The 26,378-nt window shown below is 50.0% G+C and overlaps 1 protein-coding gene and 1 long non-coding RNA gene across 4 annotated transcripts in view; one reads left to right on the top strand and one right to left on the bottom strand.

Annotated features, from left to right (window-relative positions):
• Positions 1-23,555, top strand: part of AFAP1L2 (actin filament associated protein 1 like 2) — a 64,615-nt gene extending 41,060 nt beyond the window's left edge. The window contains exons 4-20 of one of the 3 annotated variants that reach the window (XM_064431366.1): positions 2,437-2,528; positions 6,539-6,629; positions 10,024-10,107; positions 11,944-12,149; positions 12,690-12,869; positions 13,451-13,540; positions 14,289-14,373; positions 14,996-15,100; positions 15,631-15,842; positions 17,484-17,629; positions 18,149-18,260; positions 18,903-19,142; positions 19,231-19,396; positions 19,610-19,777; positions 20,034-20,215; positions 20,814-20,942; positions 21,289-23,555. In XM_064431366.1, the coding sequence (XP_064287436.1) occupies positions 2,437-2,528; positions 6,539-6,629; positions 10,024-10,107; positions 11,944-12,149; positions 12,690-12,869; positions 13,451-13,540; positions 14,289-14,373; positions 14,996-15,100; positions 15,631-15,842; positions 17,484-17,629; positions 18,149-18,260; positions 18,903-19,142; positions 19,231-19,396; positions 19,610-19,777; positions 20,034-20,215; positions 20,814-20,942; positions 21,289-21,315 (2,315 nt within the window). In that variant the 3' untranslated portion in view covers positions 21,316-23,555. The remainder of the gene's footprint in view (positions 1-2,436; positions 2,529-6,538; positions 6,630-10,023; positions 10,108-11,943; positions 12,150-12,689; positions 12,870-13,450; positions 13,541-14,288; positions 14,374-14,995; positions 15,101-15,630; positions 15,843-17,483; positions 17,630-18,148; positions 18,261-18,902; positions 19,143-19,230; positions 19,397-19,609; positions 19,778-20,033; positions 20,216-20,813; positions 20,943-21,288) is intronic. The other 2 variants (XM_064431365.1, XM_064431364.1) reach the window with 2 other exon arrangements.
• LOC135306833 (uncharacterized) lies at positions 20,854-22,657 on the bottom strand. Its single transcript, XR_010367587.1, has 3 exons — positions 22,549-22,657; positions 21,966-22,083; positions 20,854-21,125 (listed from the first exon to the last, which is right to left on the bottom strand). It is a non-coding gene; the product is annotated as an uncharacterized LOC135306833 (long non-coding RNA).
• Positions 23,556-26,378: the final 2,823 nt, after the last annotated feature.

The following is a 26,378-nucleotide window of genomic DNA, read 5'->3' as shown; positions in this document are numbered from 1 at the left end:
TTGTCTCAAAAAGTTCTTCCTCTTTGAAGTTCACCGTGAAAGAGGTTGCTGATAATTGCATGGAGTGAGAGTATTAGTGACACACATTTTTAAATGCACACCTAGTCAGGGGCTGATCATACCCCAGAGTTTCCAATGCAGAGGGATGAGACAAGGACTCATCAGTGCAGCCTGCTGCTGATGTGCTGGTCCTGCAATAGTTGGGATTGCTCCACTTCCACAGTTGTTTGTTTTGGTTTTATTTCTCTGTGGTGGTGTTTTGTTGTTTTGGGTTTTTTTTGTTGTTGTTTATTTGGTTTGATTTGTTCTTTAAACTACCTGCAGCCAAACTTGGGCTAACTTCAAATGTCTCTGAAGACAGGATGTCCTCCCAGATTACACGTGCAGCCCCAGTGTGACCTCCAGACAGGGCCCTCTGGGTGATGCTGTAATGCTCTATAACAGGATCACACAGCCTCCCAGCAGCTGAGCAGCAACAGAAACATCTCTTTATATAGGTTCTCATTTGGGTGGATAAAGCCAAGCTTGACCATACTCAAACACAGGGAATATTTCAGACAATTTATTTTTAGAGGTGCTTCTTTTGTTTCAGACTTTTCCCTATCAAGGCTATGACCCTGCCCACTCAGGCACTCCCTGCGGGACCTGGCACTTCTCTCTTTCTGTTTTCAACAACTTCCCTATTCCAAGTAAAACTTCTGAGTTATTTGGAAATGCTGAAGTCAGTGAGACTTGTGTGGGGTCTTAGCCACAGCTGCAGCTGGGTGTAGAGCCCTGATCCTGCCCCTGTGCCTGGATGGAGAGGTGCCTGCACTTCAGGTTGAGTGGATGGAGGGGGTCCAAGTGTCCACTGGTGTGATATTGATCTTGCAGTGATCATACAACTCCCTCTGTCCCTTTTATCTGCTGCATTTCCATGCCTGTGATGGGATTGGGGACCACACTTCTGTGCCTGAGCTGACAGGACCTCTCTTGCTCTGCAGAGCTTCTTCCCCACATCAGCTGTGCTCCAGCAGCACAGGGTGAAATGCTTTCCAAAGTCCCTCAGCTGCAAAAGTCAACCCTCCAAACTTTAAAATATGCTATTTCTGCACAAAAATGTATTTCCCTGCTCCTTTTTTCTACTTGAAATTCCAGTGGTAAGGATTTAAGCAGAACAGACACAGCTTTTGAGATGCCTTCCTGTGGCCCAGTAATTGAATTCCCTGCGCTGGGTGATGAAGGCACCATCATTTACTGGATCTCATTTACCTGAGAGATGCAGCAGGTCTCTACCCTGCAAGTCCACAGGGCTCTTCAGTGAGCCAAATGCCATCTCCTTCTGGGAGTCAGCACCAAGGGGCAGGACTTTGGGAGATGGGACTGATGTGAAGGGCTCCTGGTGTGGCTACTGGGATCCTCTTAGCCCAAATGCCAGGTGACATTCACTTTTACAAGGAACAGAAAGGACAGATAAGTAACAGTTGGTACAGATGTGAATTTCAGCAGGATTTTGGCTGTTTTTTATTTTTCCTCCCTTCTTCTAAGTCCTCTTCAAACTGCAGGTTTTAGAGAGGCATCTTTATCAGAGGACACCTGCAAAATGTTAATGCTTGTCTAGGGAAAAATATTCCCTCCCTCCTGCCCCAGCAGGGAAACAGTCTGTGATTTGTGGTGCTGGTGTGAGTAGCTGGAGAAGGAAGGGGTAAATCCATCACTGCACTATCTCAGAGGCCATGGGATTTGGGCACTCACTGAGGCCACCCAGGAGTTCTGTGGTAGGAGAAGGGGGATTGAACTTAAGTTTTCTGAGCCTTCAATGTACCCTCCAGATACTAAATCACTCTGCATCCAGCTGCTTGGAAAATGTGACTTTCCAGAGGCAGACAGGGATCACCTGGAGCACACGTGCCACATGTTTGGCCTGGGCTGCTTCAAGAGCAGCCCTCCCTTGAGCAGTGATCACACAGCTGATCAGGGCTGGCTGTGATAAGCCACTGTGCACTTAGCTGAGCAGCCACCTTTGCAGTTTGCCCTGGGAGCAGGGTGTGGTGCTGCCCCCATTTTTTGGGAAAGGTGGCAGAGGAGCAGTACTGACCTGTCTGCAGAGATCTGAGCTAGCAAGGACTAAGCTGCCATGAGCTTCCAGACACTGAGTGGTGTCTGCCCATGCTGCTGCTTCTCCCTTCACCCTTTAAAGTCTCAGCAGTGGGTCTGGCCTTCACAGTTTTCCCTCCAGAAGGAAAAACATGCCCTAAAACCAGAGGTCAGCTCTTTTGCTGGGTCTCCCAGTGCCACGTTCCTGGCTATGGCCTGAAATGACACGGTAGCCCTGCCTGTAATTGTCACTCTGCTCCCCACTGAAATAGCATCCTGCTGCTCCAGCACAGCCCAGGGTAGCAAGTGCTCTGCTGGGAAAGGCCACATGTCACCTGTGAAATTGTTTCTGCCTTGCAGTGCTGGATCGGAAGAACTCCCTGACCAATGGAGACTCAGGACTGCATTTGTCACCCCCTCAGAAGAGCCTGCCAGACCTCCCCCCTCCAAAGGTAATTATCTCACAGCCTTTGCTTTTCACTGCCTCAGCCTGGGGCTCTGAACCCCTCGAGGCTTTGCTGTTGTCAGGTCCTGTGCAGCATGGCTGGGTGAAAGCACCTCTGCCTGTGCATGTTAGTGAGGCAAAGAGTCCTGGTGAGCTCTATTTTAAAAATAATAACAAAACATTGAACTAGGCATTTCCAGCTGCATGTTTCATATTTATAAAGACTGTGGGCCAGTATGTGGTTGGTGCAGCTGGATGTGGTGGCCTGGGCTGGCTGGGCACTCAGGAGCCCCTGTGGTTCCCAAGGCTTGTGCACAGGTGGGGCAGGCAGCTGTGGGAGCTCCCCATGGATCTGCAAATTGGGCTGTGCTCCCTGCCAGGGGACCCACACCCATTGCATGGCACTCCAGGCTCAAGGAAGGAGAAGAGAGGTTTTCAAAGAAACAGAGGTGGTGATGACTCTCAGCTGTTGCTTTGGAAATCTGTCCTGGATTGTAAATCAGATGTGCCTGGGCTGCTGACATGATCTTAGAAAAGCCAGGAATCCCTCAGCTGAGGGTGGTGGGGAGCTCCCTGGGCTGTACCAGGACCTCCCTCCCTTGCTGCCAGAGCCTTTCTCAGTTTGGCCATTGCCAGAGGTTTGCTCACAGCTGGAGCACCTGGTGTTGTCTGTGCACAGGGTGCTGCTGTTGTTCTGGTTGTGCAGCCCACAGGACTGTGAGGAGGAGTTGCTGGCTCTGCAGGTTTTTCTGTAGGGCAGCTCTAAGTCAGCTAAACACCATCAGCTCTCAGTGGGATGTTGTCTCTGTGCCAGGAGCCAACCCAGCTGTCCTAGACACAGGTCATCCTCGAGCCCCTGAGTGTTGCTGTTTGGTAGTTGGTGCAATGTGGGAATTGCTGTTAGCTGGGATTTCAGGATGTGAAGGGAAAGGAGGGCAGGGAGCATGCATGGGGAGGAGGAGGAGGCATGGAGGAGGATGGGGTGGTGCATCCATCAGCCACAAAGGAGGATCTGTTCTTTTCCCAGGAAGGAGGATGCAGGGTGAGGCCCCAGGACTTTTGCCCAGGGATCTGTGTGGCTCAGCTGGAGGAGCTGGGAAAACAAGGGGTAGGATGGGATGCAGCTGACAAACTCTTGGATGCAGTGTGATTGCCTGCTGGGAGCTGCTCCAGCCCCACAGGGCTCTGCCCACGCAGATGGCTGGAGCTGGAGTGCCTGGGAGCAGTGGCCAGAGCAGGAACCTCCCTTTAGCTCTGGATTTCTCAGTGGGCAGGAGGTGGAATGAAGGCACCACTGGGGAAGCAGCAGCCAGGTGTCCCCAAGGCATTTCTCTTGAGCTTTCTGACTGGGCAATCAGGAAGTTAAATGAGGGAATTAGAAAAAAAATAATCTTAGATTTTAGCTGAGAAGGGCACCTGTCCTCTCCCAGACCTGTGCTGGGAATTACCTTCTCCCAGCTGCTTAGCACTGGTGTCAACCTCCCTTGGATGCAGCAGTCAAACACCTCCTCACTGTGAGCATCTGAGTGTCAGTGAGCTTTGGCAGCAAGGAATCAGAGTGTCCTTCAGGGAACAGGGCTGGGGAGAGCTTTAATGAGTGGTAGTTGCTGTTAGGGGGAAATGGATCTTCCCTGTCTGCATTTGCAGCTCCCAGTGCAGGCAGGAGCCACAGCCACCTGGGCAGGGGAGGGTGGAACACAACTCCTTGCACAGAAACTGAGAGGTTAGGAGAGGAGTTCAGATTAGATCTGGTTTTGCTCTGCAGATTTTTCTGTGGTTTGGTGGCACTCAAATATCCTGTGGTGTTGCTCTACACTTGCCTTTCGAGGCACGGAAGAAATGTGGTGATAAAACTGCACAGCCAATTGTCCCTGGCACCCACAGACACCAGCAGTCACTGGGCAACCCAGCAGGGGTGGCCCACCTGGATCCCACTGATTCCTTTGGATTTGTCCCAAAGCAGCCTTTAAACAATGAGTTCTGCAGGCCTTGGTGGCCTCTCCTGTGCTGCAGCCCTGACAGCTCTGCCTGTTCCTGAGCCATCCACAGGGAAGGTCCTGTGGTATGCATGCAAACAGCCAGGGTGGTGATATTTGCATGCTCCTTGTGCCATAATGCAACAGGCAAATGTTCTGCAAGGGCCAGCGTGGTTAAATAACACAATATAGAGCCTTTGGCTGAAGTTGGAGAGTAAACCACTCCACACCCCTGGGGAAAGAGGAGACAAAACAAATACCTTCTGGTCAACCAAGGTGCACCCTCTAGGCTTTCACTGTCTGTAGAAAACAAAACAGAGCAGTGCCTTCCCTGACAGTTGTGGGATGGTGCTAAAAAAACCCACAGCATTTCTTTGTGTGAGCAATTTCTTTATGGTCACAGCACAAAGTGGGCTGGCTACACGCAGGAGGCCACTACAGATGGCAATTACAGACACATTTCCTCGCCAGGGAAGAGATTAAGTAAAGCCCTGGAGTGTCTGGGTTTGTTTTTGTTTCTTTAATGCAACATATTAGGACAAGAAGTTCCTAAACCTTTTAAGTGTTTGGAGGGCCAGTGTTTTCCAGCAGTGTTCTACGTGTCTCTGGAAGGAAAGTTCAGTGTGCTCACAGCATCTGGCAGACCCACATAAAGAGTTTTAACACTGCAGAAGTTTGGGAGGCTGGCAGAGCCACGGGCAGCTCGCCCAAGTGGGAGCAGACGTGTGACTTTGGTGTGGTCAGGGTTCCTCACTCCCACAGGCCCAACAGCTTCCCTTTGTGGGCAGCTTTTGGCCAGAAAATCTCTTCCTTCAAAGCTTCCTTTCTGCTTCTCAGCACCAGTAGCTGCTGGTGGAAACATCCGGGGCAGGGTGGGCAGCTTTGCACCTGCACTTGGTGATGTTGGCATGGCCTGCAGATGGGCTGGTCCTGCAGTGCTGCTGCACAGCTGGCCCCTCTTCCCCAGGGGCAGTTGTGGGCTGGCACAGTGCACGATTTGTGACCTTCAACACCGCTGTCTCTGGAAAGAGACCTGCCCCAAAGACTCCTGGGGGGAGTGGGGCTTTAACCCTGGGCATCCTGTCAGGGTTTGCACTGCCTCAGCCAGGGCAGCTGAACACAGCAGGACACAGCATCCTGCTGTCAGCTGGCTGGGGGGGCTTGGACCTCGGTGAGGAGCAGGGACACCTCACTGGGGAGCAGGGGAGTGCTCCTGTCAGGTCAGGGTGGGAGATGGGGTGCCAGGCATTTGGGAAGAACATAAGCTCTGTGCTTATCCTACTGATCTGTTCATGCTGCTGCTCTGCTGCCTCATGTCCAGCATCTCTGTGAATCACCTGAAAAATAAAAAGTTTGTTTCTTCACTTTTTTCCCCTCATGTATTGATATTTCTAAAGGATCAAGACATGTTTTTCCTGCCAGCCCCTGCTTGTGTTTAGGGAGGGGTTTGGCAGGCGCCACAGGGATTTTCCAGCACTTGGACTCTTTTCAAAGGCTTATTTTCCACTGGTGTTGTTTATCCATTTCCTTCATTTTTTGTTAAGAGCACAATTAAAGATTCCCAATATAGTTCCTAAGGCAGAGATCTTTTGTTGTTGGTTTCTATCAGTCAGAGACTTGGAGACACGACCAGAGACTGCTCAGGTTATGTTTTCAGTGTAAAGCCAGGGTTGCACCAATTGTCCTCCCTTCTGGTTCCCAAGATAACCCATAGCACAGAGAGCCATCCCCAGTTTCCATGGGCAGCTTAGGGGGAGGTCAATGCAACAGGAAGAAATCTCAGTTCAGGATAAGGCTGATGGTTGCAATTGCTGCTATGAGTTGGTCTTCCCAAGGCTTTCAGCAGCATGGATGAAGGTAACATTTGTAATGCAATTATACAGTAATTTCAATTTATATTTGAGCTAACTGTACCACATCTAAAAGATTTAATCCACTGGGATGCACCTGAGTGCTAAAAAACAGGGGAAAGGATGTCCTGTTGTTTTGGTGGATCTGTTTTTACCTGAAATCATGTTTCTTTTATGTGTTTGTTCTGCAGATTCTCGAAACAAAACAACCACCAGTCCCCAAGATTGAATCCCCAGAGGGATATTACGAAGAGGCTGAGCCCTATGACATCTCTGTAAATGGTATATCCCAGCTGATCCTTGGGAGGGGGTTCGTGTGGGAGGTGGAGGACATGAGATTTATGAGAATCAGTAAATGAAAGCACAGATATTTTGTACAGCTTTTGGGACAAATTTGTTTTCTGCTGCTCATCACACTTGATATTACAGACCTAATGCTAGCTGGAAAACAAAGACTACTGAATTACTCCAATTTTTAAACTTTCCTGTAGAAGTTAGTAATATGCTTGGGTCAATATCTTGTCAGTGTAAAATGTTAGAAACCATTGTGGGCTCTCTTTGTCTTGGTGTTTTTCTGGCAGATAGACTGCAGTCAAACACAAGTTTCTATTCAGGACTGAGTGGTGAAGCTCTGGTGGCTTGCATTCGTGTCCTAGCGCTCTAATTGTCCCCTTGGGGCTCAAAATCCGTGGCTCTGCTGGTCTGTTAGGAGTGATAACCATTTTTATAATTGGCTCTTTATTCAGCTCTGTCTCTTGTGGCAGTTTAAGCATCTGTAAACTTGATTAGAGAGCCACGCTTCGTGTGAGGGGAGAGCGTGTGGGTTCCCTTGCACACACCCTCACCCCCTGGGACAGCACCCCAGCCTGTCCTGGGACAGTGCCACCCTTGCCTGTCCCCTGTGGGCTCCCCACCCCTCTGGGAGGGGGCTGCTGCATGCTGAGCTCCCACATTCTCACTTTTTACAATGTGTTCCTTCATCCTTTTTGTTGAACACCCTTCACTGAGATTGCCTTGCTGTGATCTGATAGCAGAGCTGATCTTGTCATCGCTTTCTAATCCATTTAAGCCCATAGGAGACAGATTGTTTCACGCCAAGCAGATCTCTGCTCATCAGCCTTGGCTGCAGCAGGGTGTGTGGCAGGGCAGAGCTGAGTGGCAAGAGTGGAGGCAGTCAAAGAGGGCTAAGGGTGACAGATTTGGATCTAAAGCCTTGGCTGTTGAAACTGAGCTTTATCTGGGAGAAGCTGGGTCCTCTCCAGCCCCAGTGTGAGCTTTGAAGCTCTGTGTCAGTGCACAGGAAGATGGTGCCCAGCTCAGATGGGAAGAGGTTCAGGTTTGTTGTGGCCAAGCTGAAAGGCGCTGTTCAGTGCAGAGGAGAGACCCCCAGCTCTGCCTGTGTTTTGCTGAAAGGCTCTGGGTTATTTGGCTGGGGTGAGGGCTGTGGTGCTCTGTGAAGCTCTACTGCAGCCTCATCCCCATGCCTGCAATGTAAGATAAAGTAGATTTCTTTTACCCCTGCTGCACATTGGGAAAGTGGATAAATTGTTAAGAGCCATGCATAAAAAAGCACATGCTGGATCAGCTGGAGTACAGCCATGGATCCACGTGCTGGGATACCCAGCTTGTGTTATCCAGGCAGCTGCATAAAGTCGCCCTCAGATCAGAGGCTTGGCTGGCAGGAGTGATAAGTGCACACCCAGCTCCCACCTCTGCTTTCCCTTGGTAACCTGCTGCTCCGAGATGCAAATACACCCACTACCCACCGAAATCTAGGTCAGCCAGATGCCCAAGGAAATGAGAGATGAGAGCTCTGCAAAAAGAGAAAAGCACAAACGATGGGAGCACTGTCCAAACGAGGCAGCTCTGGGAGGCTTTGTGGCTGCTGTGATCAGCTGTTGCACCGGCAGGCTCTGTATTTTACTGAGCACTGCCACAGCTGCACGTGGGGAGAGGAGCCTGTGAAAGCAGCAGAGATGGGGCACAGGATTCCAGTGATTCCCCACCACCGAGGTGTGTGGTGCCTTTGCATGCCGTGATTGCTCAGCCACTGGTCCCCTCCGCAGACCCCACCACATCCCTTCTACACAAACCTCCTGCTGTGCTCCTGGCATGCTTTGTGTGAGCAGGAAGGAAGGAAGCATCACGAGAATCTCTGTGCTCTTTGGCAACTCATGTTGGAGGTGGTTCCTTGGGGGGTGAGCCAGAAGGAGGAGCAGGGAGAGAGGTGGAGCAGCAGGTATGTGGCAGCAGAGGCTGCAGGGGCTCAGGAGAAGGTGAAGGGTGGTGTGCTGTGCAGAGGGCAGCTGGGCAGTGATGCTGGTTTGCCTCAAGAGATCAGGCTGCAGCAGGAGGGCAGTCCTGCAGGTCCCTGTCCTGCCCTTTGTTTCTACAAGCACAAGCTCCCCGTGCCTGCCCCTGCCCCACCTGTGCCCTGTCAGATGTCAGTGGTATTTGTACCTGTCCCACACAGTGGTGCTCACTGCTAGCAGATGATCTGGGACCTTGGTGTGGCTGCTGTTGCTCAAGGGCAGTCTGGACATGCCTGGCTTTGCCCTGGCCAAAGATGCTGAAGCCTCACTCCAGTACCTCCCAGCTCTCTATGCCTGTCCCCTGAAGCTGGACAGGGAGGGGATGGCAGTCCAGGAAGCTGCTGGTGGTCTTCCACAGAATCATAGAATGGCCTGGGTTGAAAGGGACTTTAAAAATAATCTCGTTGCAACCCTCCTGCCATGTGCAGGAGCACCTTTCACTGCCAGACCAGGCTGCCCAGAGCTCCAGCCAGCCTTGCCTTGAACAGTTCCAGAGCTGGGGTATCCACAGCCCCACTGAGCAACCTGTGCCAGCTCCTCATCATGTTTGCAGTCAATAATTTTTTCCTGAAATCCAAGCTAAACCTACACTCTCTGTTTGAATGCATTTCCCCTTGTCCTGCCCCTGTAAGCTCCTGTGAGAAGTCCCTCTGTGATACTTTCTGACAGTGTTACAGCACGAGCCTTGGAAGACACCCATGTGTCCCCAAACAAATGGGCGTAGTGAAGTCAGACAAAAATAGGAACACGACTAAAATAAGTGGGTGCACTGCCAAGAAAGGACATCAAAGCAAGCCTCCAGATGGGCTGAGGAGATAGGGGTTTCGTGCACCATCAGAGGTGGGACTGTGAGACACTGGAGCAAACGTGGGTGAATTAATTAAAACGAAGAAGTGGGCGAGTCCGCTGGGTCTCAGGGTCCATCTTTCATCAGTATCATTCCCACCCCTCCACTGGGATGCTCTGCCTTTCATTTTCCAGCTCCAGCAGAGGCTGCTGCTTCCCTTCCCTCTTGGGCTGAAATGTGTTGAAGCCTTATCAGCAGCCTTTGCATAATTGGAGGGAGCGATAAGGAGCGGAGTGAAAATGGGAGAGGAGCAGCGTGGCTGCCAACTGAGCAGTCATTATTCTGGCTGCAACAGCTCATCAGCCCTGGCTGCTTTTAATTGCGATGATGATGATTCTGTTTTAAAGGGAATGCCTTGTTTGAGGGATGGGTTGAAAACGCTGTCCCTGTTTGAAATCTCAGCGTGCAGGGATGGGACAGCCTCGCTGGCCGAGGGGATTGAGGCCCTTGTTCTCTGCTTTTGCTTATCTGTGGCTTTCTCTCTTTGTCTCCTTTCTCTTTCTTTTTGACTGTGCAGGTCTTTTTGGTAGGCTTGCTGCGGCTGGACCCAGGCCAGGGTTGCAGGTTACTGAGGGAGTTATTTATGCCACAATAACTATGGGTATGGCATGCTTTCCAAACCTGAAGTGCCTTTTTTAAACAACAACAACAACAACAAAACCCAACCAAAAAATACCCCCCAAACCCTCAGTTTTAGCAAAGATTATCAGATATCTCCCCCTGGATCTGCCTGTTACTTGCATGGAGAGTAACCACCCCTTGCTCTCTGTTTTGCACAAAGCATTATTTTTTGTGGCTTTCCCTGTGCTCAGGATGACAATGAAGAGGAGAGCTCATCTCATGAGGAACCACACTTGGGGTTGTGGTTGATGCACAGAACAGCATCCAGGACTTCTCAGGAGTGAGGTGGCAGCCTGAGATCTGCTGCTTAGGTGGGAGCACCAGAGACTTCCAAAAGAGGCCAGAGGGCCCATGTGGAAAAGGAGGGAGTTTTGGAAGATGAGATTCCCTTAGGCATCCTTGCTGCTGCATATGGAAAGGTCCTGTAGCAGTGCAGAGTTTCAGCTCCTTGGTGTTTGTAAGGCTGAGAAACACCTGCACTGTTACTCCATCTGAATTTCTGCCTGTGGACAAGGTCTGCATAGTGAGAATGCACTGATGTTTCCCATAAAAGATGAGCAGTTTGATACACTGAGGGCATGGAGATGTGCTCCATTCAGAGACTTTGAAAGGGAGTATTTGCTTTTTAAAAAGTTTGTTTAATTGGTGAAGTTTTGATTACTTGAGGGAGGTTGTAGAGTGAAATTTCTCTTGGAGTAAGAGCGTAGCTTTATTACTGCATCCCAGTTCCTTTTATTTAAAGAACAGATAAAGCCAACTGAAACGTTCTTCAGTGAAGCTCCTAATGCCTTTTTCTTTCTATTTTCTGGCAGCTTTTCTTCTTTTCATTTGCACCAATCTGATAATGTTATTTTTATGTAGATAGTAAGATTTGGTGAGAATCCAAATTAGATTAAATTCCAGTGAGAGAAATTTAACAATATTCCTCCATGCTGTTTGGTAGGACAAGAATGCTGAACCCTACACAAATGTTGCCCCAATGTTACCATATTGCTCTGCAAGCTTATGTTGTGACTTAAAGCTCTAAATACCAGCAGAGCATTGCAAATCCCCCTGCAGTTAGGGAGAACATTTTCAGTGTTTTTGATGAGCCTGGTACCAGTGATCAGCTGAAAACTCCAAAATTCTGCAATGCCTTAGAGCTGAGTATTGAAAATTACAACTCATCCCAGTAACATAGCAATCTATTTAAGAATGGAAGTAAAAAATGTTGTAACTGCTCCTCACATTTTCCACTTATGACTGATTTTTGGTGCTGCAATAGTGTATTACTTCAAAGCCCTTGCTGTCCATTAGATGCTGAGTAGAGAGAGGGGGATCTGTTCGACCAGAGAGGGAATGTGAATGACATCTCAAATACAACAGATCATTGCTTGCTGCATGGCCTTGCAAATACCATTTTTACTTCTGGCATTTAGAGGACAAGGGCTGATTGTAGCTTGCTGTTGTCTTTAAAATTGTGTGTATTTGGCTTGAAGTGGAAAGTAGTAAAAACATCTTTAGGGGGAAAGCAGCAAACATCAGGAAATGTCTAAGGGAATGTTCTCAGATTTGTGGTCAACCGAGAAGTGTCTTTTGAGTGTTTGCTAACAGAAGCTATTAGGCACAAAATACTGCAATGAGATTCATATTGGGCTAGAAAGAAAAAAGGATCTATGAGGGTAATTTCCCTATTAATTATCCTCCTGGAGGAGAGCCTCAAAAGACACATCCCTGCACTGGAAGCTTGTGCATGTGTGAGCATGGCTGAGGGAAGCATTTGGCTCAGAGTTATTCTAAAAATGGATTTAATGACAGAGCTTTGCTTTTGTTATAGAAGATGGTGAAGCTGTTAGTAGTTCCTACGAATCTTACGATGAGGAAGAGAGCAGCAAAGGCAAGTCAGCAACCCATCAGTGGCCATCCCCAGAGGCCACCATTGAGCTGATGAAGGATGCCCGCATCTGTGCCTTCCTGTGGAGAAAGAAGTGGCTGGGACAGTGGGCAAAACAACTGTGTGTTATCAAGGACACCAGGTTGCTGGTGAGCAGATCCTCTACTCTCTGTCTAAAACAATCTGGTTTTATGAGCTGAGGAATGAAGTGGCACCTCAGACCATGTTAATGAGCTGGCAAAAAACAAAGTACCCCTAGAAGCAATGCTTCAGAAACAATGTCCTGGAGATTTGGGGATCTTAGTCCTTTTTTAGAAGGAACGTGGGCATGGGATTGCTGAAGGGGCACAAGGACACCAAAATCCCAATCCTCCAAAATATCTAGGGATACTTTTTAGGAAATCTTTTTGAGGTGGTTGAGCAGAAGGGATACTTACCCCAGAGGCTAACCACATACTTGATCCTGTGTCAGTAGAAGGTATTTCAGACCATATGTGCATGCAGTCAGACATGTGTGTACCTGTACATCAGGGATCTCCTGCGTGTAGTCTGTGCAGACTTGTTAGAGCTGTAGGACCTTCTTGTGTTCAGTGCACTCAATGCACGAGTCCCTTGTGGGGCTGAGTTCATGCCAGTGGGCAGGAAGGCTCCTCCTCTGCCTCTCACCCGCTCCTGTCTTCCTTCCCCAGTGCTACAAGAGCTCCAAGGACCACAACCCCCAGCTGGATGTGAATTTGCTGGGCTGCACAGTCATTCACAAGGAAAAGCAAGTGAGGAAGAAAGAGCACAAGCTGAAGATCATCCCCACAAATGCTGATGTCATCGTGCTGGGGCTGCAGAGCAAGGACCAGGCAGAGCAGTGGCTCAGGGTCAGTGGCACCTTCAGGATTTGTCCCACTGGTGCTCCCATGCTTTGCTGGGAGAGCAGATCTTATCTCAGCCCTGTCCTTGTGTGCTCTGGCTCCCTTCCACGCTACAAGCCCTTATACAAATACACCACTTCATTTTCATGTCCTGGGATAGATTCTTGCTGCAGCTCCCTGCTGCCTTCAGTGTGCTGAGGCCACGTGGGGACCTCCCAGCCCAGCTGCTGTGGTGGGGGCGGTGGGGGAAATGTCTGGGGTGGGTCCCCAGCATGAATTGGCTGGGGGCAGGGGTAAATGTCACCCTACCCCTGGGACAGCAGCAGGAGGAGCCTCCTGGAGCCCAGGACAGCCCTGGGGCTGTGAGACGCCAGGGCTGCCTTTGCTGGCAGCCTCTCACGGGGACTTGGATCCAGCAACTGCTGCTGGATGCCTGATGCAGCACCAGGACAGTCCCCAGGGTCACAGGGACAGTAAACCACGGGCCTCCCAGGCTGATGTGGTTTTGCCTGTCCTCGTTGGGGGAGATTAACTGATCCTGTTACTCTCAGGATCTCTCACAGGCTTTGGCTTCTCCCTCTGCACAGGTAATCCAAGAGACCAGTGGTCTGCTCTGTGAAGGAGGCAGTGAAGGCAATCAGTACATCCCAGACTCGCAGCGCCTCAGCTACCCAAAGGTACATCTTGTCTCTACAGACAGAGATAGCACTTAGGCTTCAGCCCTGTTCCTTCAACAGACAGTAGTGTAGGTGCCTTAATTTTAGTTAAGAAAAGACTGATAGGAGTGTAACCAGACCCCTGTGCTGCTGAAAAGGAGCATTCTTGGAACCATCTTAAATTTGCCATATCTTCCCTCCCAGACGAACTCAGCATTTGGCTACCCACTGTCTAGGGCAGGAGCTGCTATCTCATCCAATGGGATGGTTGTGTTCTCAAGAGCTCTGGGAGGGTCATAGACTCTTTGATGCCAGGGCTTGGGCCATCTCTAGTCCAGGTTTAGGTGACACTCCCCTGGGAGCAGCTTGTTCCAAAACAGTGGGAGGACAAAGAGACTTTCCTAAGTCTCTGGTGGGCACCCAAATTGGACCTGTTTGGGCACCTGGCTGGTTCCTCTGCCCATGCCCCCTATAGGGACTCTCAAATGCCCCCACCAGGCAGGCTGCAGGGGGGTAGGAGCCATAGGGTAGCCCCAGTGGTGCCACTGTCTCCTCAGAGGTGAGCCCAGCTGGGGTGGGGCACATTCAGGACAATGGGAAGAGCACAGTGTGAGTGAGCTGGCTGGGCATGGCCGGGTGAAAGCGTCTGCTGCAGAGAGAGTGGGACCTCATAATACAGGAGAAGGGGGGAAAGGTCCTTGCAGCACGTTCTGGCTGGAAGAATGGGTCACCTGCATCCGTGGAGCCTGTGCCTGGTGCTTGTTGACAGGTGGAGGTGTCTGAGAGATACTCTGCAGCCTCCGAGAGCGGGAGCAGCACCGACGGCCACGCGGAGACTGCCGAGGCAAAAGATGGTAAAGCTTTGCCCTGGGAATGACAGGGAAGATGGGCCCTTGACCCTTCTGTAGCTCCTGCACCTCAAACAGACCTGATTAAAGCGCTGTGTGCATTCATTGCCTGGGAATTTGGTATTCTTACCAGGAGTACGTCTTGGTTCCACAGGCTTATTCACACACTGACTGATGTGCTCAGTAGGAGAAGAGGTTCTTTGGACATAAACTTTCCCCCTCCCATCTTGTATCCCTGTTTTAGAGAGGAAAATACTTAAATATAGTAAATGTTAATGGGTAATGGTCCTTAATTAAATTGTTCATGCTGTAGGAAAGTGAAGGGAGGTTGGTAAATGCCCAGCAAGAGCTGTGCAAGCACCTCCCACTGCTCCTGCAGTGACTGGCCTTTGGTCAGAGCCAACCCATGTGTAAAGTAGACAGATTAGCATCTTCCACAAATCCCTGACTGATCTTACTGGTGCCATCTTCCTCCTGAACTCCCTGGGCTTTGGACTTTTCCAGCCTGTCCCTGAGTTGCAGGTTTGCTCTCTGCAAGGGATGTGTGTGAGGTGGGGGCAGGACCCCCAGCTGGGACAGCAGCTGGGAGCTGGGAAAGTCACACACGTGTCTTTTTCATTTCTGGTAGTTAAGAAGAAAGGCACAACTGGCCTGAAACTGAGCAACCTGATGAACCTCGGGAGGAAGAAGTCCAGCTCCCTGGATAGCCCAGAGAGATCCCTGGAGACTTCAAGTAAGTGGCAGCACGAGTCCCTCTGCAGGGATTTGCCTCAGGGCTGGATCTCAGTGTGCAGGGCAGGATGAGTACCAGGCATCATCATCCTCCTCAAACATGCCTGTGCCAGGTGGTCCTGCCAGTAAATCCCTGCAGATTGTGGAGCCTGTGGCTCCCAGGGTGACCCAGGGGGAAGGGGTGGGTAATGCCAGACATGCACACACAGGGAATTTGTGCTGCCCAGGGTGTGGGAGCCTGCAGGGAGAGCTTGTATTTACCACCTGGGACCAACTTTGTCCAACCAGCTGCAGCCAACTTGCTGCTCCCAAGCTATCCTGAATATCAAGGGTCTCATTTTCAAGATTTTTTACCCTTTTCACCCTGTTTTGTGTGGATAGACAGCTTGTCTTTGTGCTTTTGCTCTTTGTTGGTGCCTATGACTTTGTGTTGTGTGGTGATCTCATAACTTACCCCTTAGACATCCCCAGGCACACAAATTAATATGGATTAAATGGAAGATGTGTCTAATGAGCTGTGATTACTTGCAGGTTACCTGAATGTGCTGGTGAACAGCCAGTGGAAGTCACGGTGGTGTCAGATAAAAGATGGGCACCTCCATTTCTACCAGGACAGGAACAGAAGCAAGCTGGCTCAGCTGCCCCTGAGTCTGGCAGGTTGTGAGATCATCCCAGAGCCCAGCCCTGATCATCTTTACTCCTTCCGCATCCTGCACAACGGGGAAGAACGGGTTGTTTTGGAGGTAGGGTGTCTGTCTCAGAGAAAGCTCCACTTAAAATCCTCAGCTTGGGTACCTCAGGAGGTCTAAATGCCAGTGAGTTTCTCCAGAGGAACATCATTCCAACAAAACAGAGCCTGAAGAGCAGGACTTTGGTTCATCTGCCTGTGGTCACCTAGAATTGTGTCTACCTCGCTGGTAATCCAGGCTGTGTGTGATGCTGGCTCCTCTCAGCCTTCATCTTAGGCACTCATCTTAGGGGGGTCCTCTGGAGATTCCCATCTCCCCCCACTGCAGAATAACCTTGGATAATTAAGTTCTGTGGAGTGCATTGCAGATGGCTAATGTTAGATGAGAACAATGCCACTTGAGGGATTTAAGGCTGTGGTGAGGAGGAGCAGAGAACTGCATGTTTTGACAGCAGAGCCCCAAAGCCATGGGGCACACTCCCAAGTAATCCTATCACAGATCTGCCCCTGAAAGTGCAAGTGAATTCATCTCCATCTGTTACTTTCCTTTGCCTGCATCCAGGACTGTTTATCTCTAATCTTACTTCTCTCTGACGACAGCATGGTTATAGTGGGAGGTGGACAATGTGAGCAATTTCCTGTATTTTTCCAGTGGGTGGAATATTTATAGCTAAACAACTGGCTTTGAGGGCATGCCATGAAATTGGAAGATGTTTTTGTTGTTTCTGATTCAGGGTCTGTCTGTATCTAAGAAATTTTGCCCAATTACAGATGTGAAGAAGAGGTGCTGGGAAAATTTACATTTTGTGAATGGAAGAATATGTATTTTGTTGAGATGTCAGACTCAATGTACGGATTGGCTGGCTGGCAGGCTTCCCAGGGACTGAAGTCTCTGCTAAATAAAACAGACTGAAAGCTTAAAATATACTTCCCAGTTTGGAAAGTGTATATATATTCACTTGTCCTGAATTTTACTTTGTGGTTACTGTTCTGACTCCTGAAATCAGTGCAAAAGTGGCTGCATCAGCCAACTTCTTCTTGCTTCAGGTGGAGTCCCCTGCACTGGGAGGTGCACATGGCTGTTTGCTAGAGCTGACTTCGTGGCATAGAATTTAACTCTTTGTGTTGCAAAATGTCAGACTGCTCACTGCAGCTGACCATGGTCAGTACCATTGGGTACTGACCATGTTAAAGCAACAGACTCTGATGCTCTAAGCTCCTCTCTTCTCTCCAAAGAACCATGGAAGGGGTTTGTGCTCTGGGACCTCTCAGGCTCGGGTCTCCTTGCCTCTGTTTGGCAATCCCATTGCTGCACTCTGCTGGTGCAAAATAAAACCCACAGGTTTTCCTCATCCACAGCTGCTCCCTGCCAGCATCTCCAGCCCCAGACACTTCTCTTGTAGACAGCTGAGTTGATCATGACTGAAAGGAAAATGCAGACTAACTTGAAATTTTAGGAAGGAACAGAGCAAAGAGCTGCATTTATGTAGCTGCCAAATTTCTGAATCAGTCCATACGTAGAACTGTACTTTTAAGGTAGCCTCAGGTTTATATCAATTCCCAGCAGTTCATCTTTCCCCTTGGAAGCCCAGGGGATTGCCAGCATGCTTCCCTACCCAACCTAAGCCAGCATCAGCCCTGTGAGTGCAGAGAAACCACTGCTGCAACCTGTCCTGTCTGTCTGATCACCCTGCAGGCAAAGTCCTCAGAGGAAATGGGCCACTGGCTGGGCCTCCTCTTGTCGGAGTCAGGCTCCAAAACAGACCCAGAGGAATTTACCTACGATTACGTGGATGCTGACAGGGTGTCCTGCATTGTGAGCGCTGCGAAGAATTCCTTCTTGTAAGTCACTGGTAATGGGTTGGGGCTGTGTGGGGCTGGTAGAGGGAAAGCAAGCCAGAGCAGGGGGCTCTCCACTTGTGGGAGGTTGGTTTGCATGGAAATAGCTGGTAAATTCACAGCTGCAGCTCAGTCACTTTCTTTTGGGACAGGAGAGCACTCCCTGTCCCACCAGGGTGCATCTGGCTGAGCTGCAGCTTGCCATGGGGCATGTGCCTGAGTGGCTGCAAAAGCAGCTTGGGCTCTCAGCCACCCAGTCCATCACACCACTGGGGCAGGGTGACTGTGCTGCTGAGGCTGAGGGCTGGGTGAGAAAGGAGAGAGCCCAGGGGAAGCAGAGCCCCACTCTGGTGGGTGCTGCTTACGCGGCAGCAGCAGCAGTGACCCCTCTGCTCTGTATGGCTCTGCCTTCTCCTCTCCTGCATCTGGCTGCCTGGCCTTGCCCAGACCTCAGCACTGGTGTTCTCAGATGTCTCAAAATGCAGCAAATCCAGTCCCCCTGATGGGATGTCCTGTTCACAGCCTAATGCAGAGGAAATACTCTGAGCCCAATGCCTACATTGACAACCTCCCCAAGGGCAGGGTGCAGCAGGACGAGCTCTACGACGACGTGGACCTGCCAGACCTGCCTGTGGTAAGACAGCTGCCCTGCTGCAGGGAGCTTTGGGGGGACCACAGCCAACATCTGCCCATGGGGAGTCTCCAGCAGTGAAAGGGGGGGATTCCCAGCCCCTGGGGAGATCATGGCCTTTGCAATGGAGCAGAACCAAGTATGGAGAGGAGTTGCTAAGGAATGGGAGAGAGGTTTCCAGAAAGGGGCTGTAGGGATCCTCAGACAGCTGGGATGAAATTCTACAGTTTTCATCAGCAAACAGCATGGATTATTTGGTGATAATGGGCTTTTGGAGCCTAGCCTTTCAAAATTCCTTTTTATGCCTGTAAGAGCAAGTCCTCTGTGAAAGGACAAGAATGGGAATGGGACTGGGAATGGGACTGTCACCTCAGTAAAGGCAAAGAATGTGGCATGGGTTGCTGGATGTACCACAGTGTGATATCCTTGCATGGGGCTGCTGCTGCCATCAGAGAGACCTATTGAAGGAAAACAGGAGGGGCCTTTCCTTCAGTACTTCAAAAAGGCCTCTGTGGAATGACTCAGAGACTGGCATTTTAGTTCCTCTAAGATTTTTGGAAAGTACTCCAGATTGCCTGAGATAGTGCTGTTCTGCAGCAAGATGTTTCTTGTACTTCCAGTTGCAGCAGATGCTCTCTTTTGCAGGAAGAAGTGCCCAAGGGTGAGAGCAAACTGGAGGGGGATCAAGACCGAGTGTATCTGGATCTCACCCCAGTGAAGTCCTTACTACACTGTGCTGGCAAGATGTCATGCCAGTCTTCCCCCCTCGGCTCACCATCTCTAGAGAGGGCTGCCAACAAGGCTGCCCCCGAGAGCACAGCTGAGACAGCCCCCACGGCCAAGGAAGCTGAGCCCTGTGCTAAGGCAGCAGAGACCTCGGAGCAGGTACTGCCCAAACTCTGACACCAGGCCAGGCTGAATCACTGAGCCACTTCCCTACACCTCATCCTCCCACTTCGTTTCTCCTTTCCAGAAACACCCAGAGAAGCCAGAGCCTGAGCAGGCTGTGCCACAGGTGCCTGCTATCAAAATCCAGACCCAGCAGCAGAGCACTGTGGTCCCCGAGGTGCCAGGGGGCCCAGTTCCAGCGGGCAGTCCCCAGCTGCTGCCTGCACACCGGCCCAAGATGCCCCTGCCAGGTGGGTGAGCTGCTCAGGTGGCCCCAGGGTGCTTAAAGAGAGGTGGTGCCCTGTGATTTAACTTGCCTCCACTCTCCAGCAGTCTGTGTGCTGACTCTAGTGGTTGGTGACTTTTCAGACCTTCCCCTGTTTTCTTTTCAAGCACCTGAAAAGGTTTTCTCCCTCCTGCTTTTTCCCCCCTGACTGAGCTTGTTGTTGGTGGGCTGTTTCCAGCAGCAGCAGTGGAAACCAAGCTGGGCAAGAACAGGACAGAGGCCGAGGTGAAACGGTTCACGGAGGAGAAGGAACGGCTGGAGAAGGAGAAGGATGAAATCCGAGCTCAGCTGACCCAGCTGCGCAAGGAGAGACGGGAGCTGAAGGAAATGCTTGGGGGCAGCACAGGTGGGGCAGGGCAAGGTGGGAGGTGTGGGAATGAGCCAAGGTGGGGCCTTGGAGAAAGAGGGGGCAATGAACCTGGCCCTTCTGGGACCAGAAGAGATGGGGGGAACCTGGTGCTTTGAGCCAGACTGCACTAGAGCAAGAGCCACAGTCCCTCTTGAGATAAAACCCAAGGAAAATTTATGGGATCCCTGATCCCTGCTCCCCTCAGGAGCTCCCCAGGTTCCCAGCAGGCACCAAGATTCCTCTTCCTACACAGACAAGAGCCTGGAGCAGAGGCTGAAGGAGATAGACGAAGAATGCAAAAGGAAGGAAAGCCAGAGGGTGGACCTGGAGCTGAGCCTGGTGGAGGTGAAGGAGAACCTGAAGAAGGCAGAATCTGGCCCCGTGACACTGGGCACAGCAGTGGACACCACACACCTGGAGAACACAGCCCCAAGGGTATGTGGGGCATCCCTGGGAGGCACAGCAGCTTTCTGACAGCTAGGCAGTCACACAGTCTCAGCCTGCTTAAAAAATTAATAATTAATAATAGCATCATTATTATATTTAATATGCAATCTTGTATGAATATATAGCTTATATGTCTGTATTGACTATTGTATATAATATACATTGTGTAATAATAATCTAATGAGGTAACAGCAGTAATGGGGAAGTGAAAGGTGGATGGAGCTCAGGAGAATGGTCGTATTTTCCTGTGGGACCTTGAGCAACACCCTCCAGAGCCATGCAGGTCTGGACTCAGCTCCTTCTGCACTTGGCTGAGGTAAGGGTGGTTTTTGCAGGAGAAGATTCAGGGTTTTCCATGAAATGGAGATCTCCACCACCTGCATCCTGCTCTGTATCTCTAATTCTAGAGTCCTCAAAACCCAAACACACCATAAACTCCCCTGATGTTTTTGTGAAATTGGCATGTCACTGAAAAAATGCACCTCCATGTGAATGGGATGACACTGTGACTAGGAGATGGTGGGAAAAGGCAGCAATCTCTCTCAGTAGTCTGTAGTCATAACCATTTCTGTGATTTTTATTGTAGGTTCAGGCAAAAGGTGCCAGTCCAGCAAACAGTGCAGAGAACTCACCGGTGAACTCAGCAACGGCTTTAAAAAACCGGCCCTTATCTGTTATGGTCACGGGGAAGGGAACAGTCCTACAGAAAGCTAAGGTGAGGCACAGCAGGAAAATCTGTCTGGGACAGCCTCTGCTCTTCCCTTCTGGCAGTGGAGCAAACTGGCTGTGGTGGGATGGGGTTGTGGGGGGGTCCCATGTCTGGGAAACGCCCCTGACCACACAATTCAGACATGTCAGCCTGGTTTTCCTCCAGTCTTTTTTCCTGTGTTTGCTTTGCCTACAATTTAAATGAATAAATACATGTATTGTTTATAGCTTAAAGATATCCCTGACCCACCCCACAGCCAAAATCACCTGGGCACCAGACAACCACGTTGATCCCGTGCATCTTATGGTTGCCTGCTTTGCATTTTGACTAATTTGCCTTTATTCCCTGGCAGGAATGGGAGAAAAAGGGAGCTAGTTAGAAGCTCATTGTACAGAGACGGACTAAAGACTCGAATTGCCCACGCATGGCCCAGGGGATTCAACCATCTGTGGTGGAGGTTGGGTGTTCAGCACCACCACACACCAAGTGCCTCCTCCACGTCGCGCCCGCGGCTCAGACGCAGCGCTGGAGCCCGCAGCTGCTGACACGAGTTACCCCTCATGAACCTGCTCTTTCCAGACAAATCCCAATCACGTAGCTAAAATGATAACAACCAGTGGCAATCCTTCCATCAAAGTCCTAACCCAGCTGATGTAAACAAGAATGTTACTGTACATAGGGGGTGTTTTGTGTATTTCTACTCTGAAGGTTTATCAATGAGTTATTAAGGTTTCTATATTAGTGACTGTAGTGGATTCAGAAGGAACCTCTGCTGTTCCTCAGCCTGGTGGGTTTGTACCTGTCCTGATAAATAGGAATCAACTAAAGTTGTCAACCTGTCTTGCTGCCAGTCATCACTCAGCTGCATTTCATCCAGCCTTCAGCCAAGGGCTATCCCATACATGAGCAATTCTTCAGACATGAGTGAGAAGCACACAGCAGCCTGTCCAGGGCATTTTTAATCAGTGCCCTGATGCATTCCAGCATCTCCTACCAGCTGCAGGTTTGCTAGAATATTGAGCTGCTCACCTTCTCGTGCTGTAAGCTGTGTTACAGACTGGCAGCACCAAGAGCTCTGAGCAAAGAAGACCTCCAGGCAGATTCAGTTAGCTTTCTTGAAGATCTTACTTCACCTGAGGAGTTTATTCTGAAAAAAAAAAAAAAAAAAAAAAGAAATAAAAAAAAAAAGAAAAAAGTAATATTGGAGGGCTTGCTCACCTGTTTCATGGGAAAGCTGGATCCCAGTGCATCCTTCAGGGATCCCCTTTCCCAAGTGAGGGGAGGTAAAGCAGTCCCCATGCTGTGACGGTGTCTGATCCTCACAGAGCTGCAGCTGAAGCCATCCCTCTGCCCCTGTGTCCCTCCCCACTGCAGTAAGGCTGCACTGCCAGGGCTCTGCTGGACGTCTTGGTGCTGTCACCCTTATTTCCTGATAATTAATACAGCCTTTGGGCCCTGGCAGTATGGCCCACAAAGCCCACCCCTCTCTGGCCTAGCCAAGCTCTCTAATGAAAGAGGTTGGAGATTTGGAACAGCTAAACTTCAAGACACTGAAATTTGAAGGGTGGCAGTGGGTTTTGAGAAATCTATGCACTCCTCCCCTCCCCGTAACCTGCTGACACGTGTCATGGCCTGGAGACATTTCTTCCTGTCTCCTCTGAGGGCCCTTCAGACCCAGGCTCAGGAGCTGGGTTGACTGGGTGGGCTGGAGCTGTTCTAACCCTACAGAGTTAAAGCAGCACCAGTTCCCAGGATGGGTTGTCTCTGGGGTCCTGTGGCTACACCAAAGCCAAGGTAAAGGCAGACAGGAAAAATCTTTTGTACCTTCCTCACTCCTGAAAATATTTGGCAGGCCTGAGACCTCCTCTAAAGGGCTGTTCTTTCTTCACACAAAGGCCAAACAGCCAGTGGGAGCACAGGGCTGATACCCAGAGCTGGTGCTGGCATTGGGGTGAGTGAGAATGGCCTGACAAGGACCACAGAGCCAGGGAGCAACAAAACACCTGGTCAGGGTATCCTGGAAGCAAGAAAGGTGACTGTGCTCCCATTTTTTTTACCCTTTAGTTTCCACTGTGGTGCAGATGTAGGAATTGCTAATGCCAGGCCTCTGGAGCCTCAGCTGGCAGGTTGGCCCTGTGCAAGGTTTTGCACATAGGAAAAAATCATGCAAATAAACTGCTGACTTATGGTTCAGGATCCTGGGGACTTCCTTCTCCAGAGCACCAGAAAGCCACAGACTCCATGAAGCTTTTGTTTTGGCCCATGATGAGCTGGCAAGAGCCCCTCTCTGTGCCCTGAATACCCGTGACACCCCACTGTCATCCTCCAGGAGTTGTCCAGACATTTCACAGTGCTACTGAGACAGCCGTGGACAAGAGCAGCTCTGCTTGCCCCTTCACAGCCCAGTCAGCCTCAGTGCTCCTGCTGGGATGGCTCCATGAGGGAATGGTAAACATAGGCAGGTCCTGAAGGACACACTTTCCCCAAACAAGAAATGTTAAACAATGTCTCTGTGTCCCCATTGTTTTCCTAACTCAAGGCATTTCCTTTGTTGTAACTGTGACCTATAAAGTGGCGCTTTAGAGGGTTTTATAATAAAATGTTGAGTATATTATGTTACCAGTGGTTTTATCAGTAATGAGGCTTGTCCCTGCTCTACTTTCCAATAGATTTCAAGTACATCAAATCCCCAATACATTAGTTAGTACAAATGCTTAGCTATGCAGTCTACAACTGCAGTGCACTACATCTTAAACAGTAGTGAAAAACCTTCCACTACCTTCCTCTGGCCACTAGATAGCAACGGTGTGCAGGCTCACTGCCTGCTGCAGTCTGAGGGAAAACCGGGATGGGCTTTAGCTGGGAAGGAGAGAAAAAAAGTTATTAAAGAAAACAGTTGAGGTCTTTACAGAATGGACACCAAAACAGACACATCTGTGAAATATCCCTTGGTGGCTCCACTCCCACAGACAGCTTGGGGAGGCACTGGAGCTACAGCACGAATTCCTGGGCCAAGTCCCACTCCCTTCCTCTCCGAGCTGACACAAACCTGCCAAGGAGCTCCTTAGTGCCCTGTCAGCCTCTGAGCCCAGGAATCCCCAAATAACTCGATTTTGGGGGCTGGTTTTGTGCACTGAATGGACAGCAGCAGCAGCTGCTTTTGTCCTTCCCCAGCATCACTGCCCCATTGCCTACAGCTGCTTTAGGACACCCCTGTGTCAGCTCCAGCTGGTAAAATTGCTGCTTTGTTAGACATTCCAGTGCAATCCTCCAACTGGAGCCAGGCCACCATGGGGCCTGAAGTGTCCCCAGCAAAATTCCATATTCTTCTGGAGGGAAATTTCCTGCTACAAACCATTTTCCTTAGCAAGTTTCTCATTTAAGTACCTCCACATTTCTTGCTTTGGATACACAGAGGCCCACAAAAACTCCTGGGTGTTCCTGACTAGCACAGCAAGGCTGCTAGTGAGCATGTTGATTTCACAGTAAGACACAAGTGACAGATTTTAAAGGAAAGAAAAAAAAATTACATCATAGCAGTGGATAAGGCCTGAATGTTTATGTAAGATGTCTCAGGTATGAGTCAAATTAATTTACTTTACTGCAGAGTGAGATTGCAGGCGCGTTGAAGCTGAAGAAGCCAGCTGGCTTTACAGGGAGCATCAGCAGACCTCTTACAGGCTGGCCTTGGCTTTTGGTATGCAGGGAAAATGGCACAGTGGGATCAAACCCCAGCTTCCCTGCTGCAGCCTTTGCAGGACAGCTGCCATCCAACATTTACCACAAACAGGCATGGTTTTGCTTGCTGAGGGAATGTAAGACTAAAGGGGGTAAAAATCATGGTAGTTGCTTAAATCCCATTTTTAAAGGAGAAACGGGCTCCCTCCTGGAGTCAGCAGTGGCCCAGCCAAAGCTCACCCAGCAACCTCCAGGATTCAGAGAGTAATTCAGAGCTCCATCAGCAACAGCAGCCCAGACACTCATGACAAGCTGGCACAGACAGCATCCTCTGAGCTCCTGTGATGCCAGACAGGATTAGTGCTGGCTTTGCAGGGACCCCACCTCCCCAGAGCCTGGACCAGCCTCAAGTACTGACCCAGCCTTAAGGGAATGAGCTCCCATCAGGTAAAGGCTCATTAAATATTTCTGATTGAATCATGGCAAGTCTGAGAGTGAATTTAATAAGGGATCATGTCAGAGACCCAAGTCACTTAACTACTTACTCTTTTTAAATTAAAATTTACAAGAGAAAGGGCCCACAGATTAGCCAGGAACTTCAAGTCACATTTTTAAAAAGAAAACAACTCCAAAAACTGCTCAGTAGTGTCCTGCTGGATTAGCAGATCTCTCCAAGACAATCCCATAGATCCTAATATCAGGCTGGCTTTTCCCATCTCCTCCCAACGCCCCATGACTTTCTTACCTTGCAAAGTGCTTTGTCTCATACAAAAGGAGAGCTGGTGGGTGCTGCTGCTGCCAGAGAATGTCTGAGCATCTATCCAAGGCTTCAGGAATCACCTGCTTTCAGGAGGAATGTCAGGAGGAAGGTCTCGTGTAGATCCCTGAGGCACTAAGATCTCATCCAGCTGTACTCAGAGCCCAAAACCCCATGAGTTTCCAATCTCTCACATCATCTCTACTTGACAAATGGATGCACATAGATAAATCCTGTCCAGCATTAAATTTTTGTCTCCAGCATGAGATTTTGCACTCTGCTTCCTGAATCACACAGAGATGTTTGTGTACCTGTCGTGCTTAAAGCCAGCAGGATGGTAAAAATGCAGGGTTTCCCCAGGACCCAGGCAAGCCTGCCTTGTTCCTTGTGCAGCCCACAGGTATAATTAATACCTGTGCATTAAAATAAAGAACTCACAAACAGATTACACCACATTAGCCACAAGCTAAAGTGCTCAGCAGCAGCACTGCACACGCTGTCCTGCAAACAGCACAAGGAGAAGCACTTGCAGAAGGCCAGGAGGGCATGTCCCAGCTCCAGAGCTGTGTCCCAAGCAGTGTGAGGACACTGCTGTTTGAGAGGGCAGGCTGATCCTGCAGAGGACCAAGTCTGTGAGGAGTGAGCTAATGATGCTGTTAGGAAAACCTCCAGGGAGCTGCAAAGCCAGCAGGGTGAGAAGGGGGGTCCCTGGGACCCTTCACACAAACAAAACTGCTTTTGAGAGCAGCTGGTCTGGAATCCAGCCAGCTCCACAGGCACTTCTGCACCACAGCATGAACCACGGGCTTGCTGTGAGCCTGGCCAAGCCCTTCTCCCCACGTGAAGAGAACACTGACAGGTTAACAGCAAAGGCAATGCTGAGCTACAGCCATGCCTAAGTAACATTAATAGATTCATTTCCCTTTTATCCCAAATGTCAGCCCTTCAACTAAGCCTCTGTTCTGCCGTGCCTTAGGACACAGACAATCTACCAAAGTGACAGTGAA

Source organism: Passer domesticus, chromosome 8, assembly GCF_036417665.1.
Source record: "Passer domesticus isolate bPasDom1 chromosome 8, bPasDom1.hap1, whole genome shotgun sequence".
In the NCBI taxonomy this organism is placed as follows: Eukaryota; Metazoa; Chordata; class Aves; order Passeriformes; family Passeridae; genus Passer; species Passer domesticus.
Note: the sequence above shows the minus strand (reverse complement) of the source record. Positions and strands in the feature narration are given on the sequence as shown.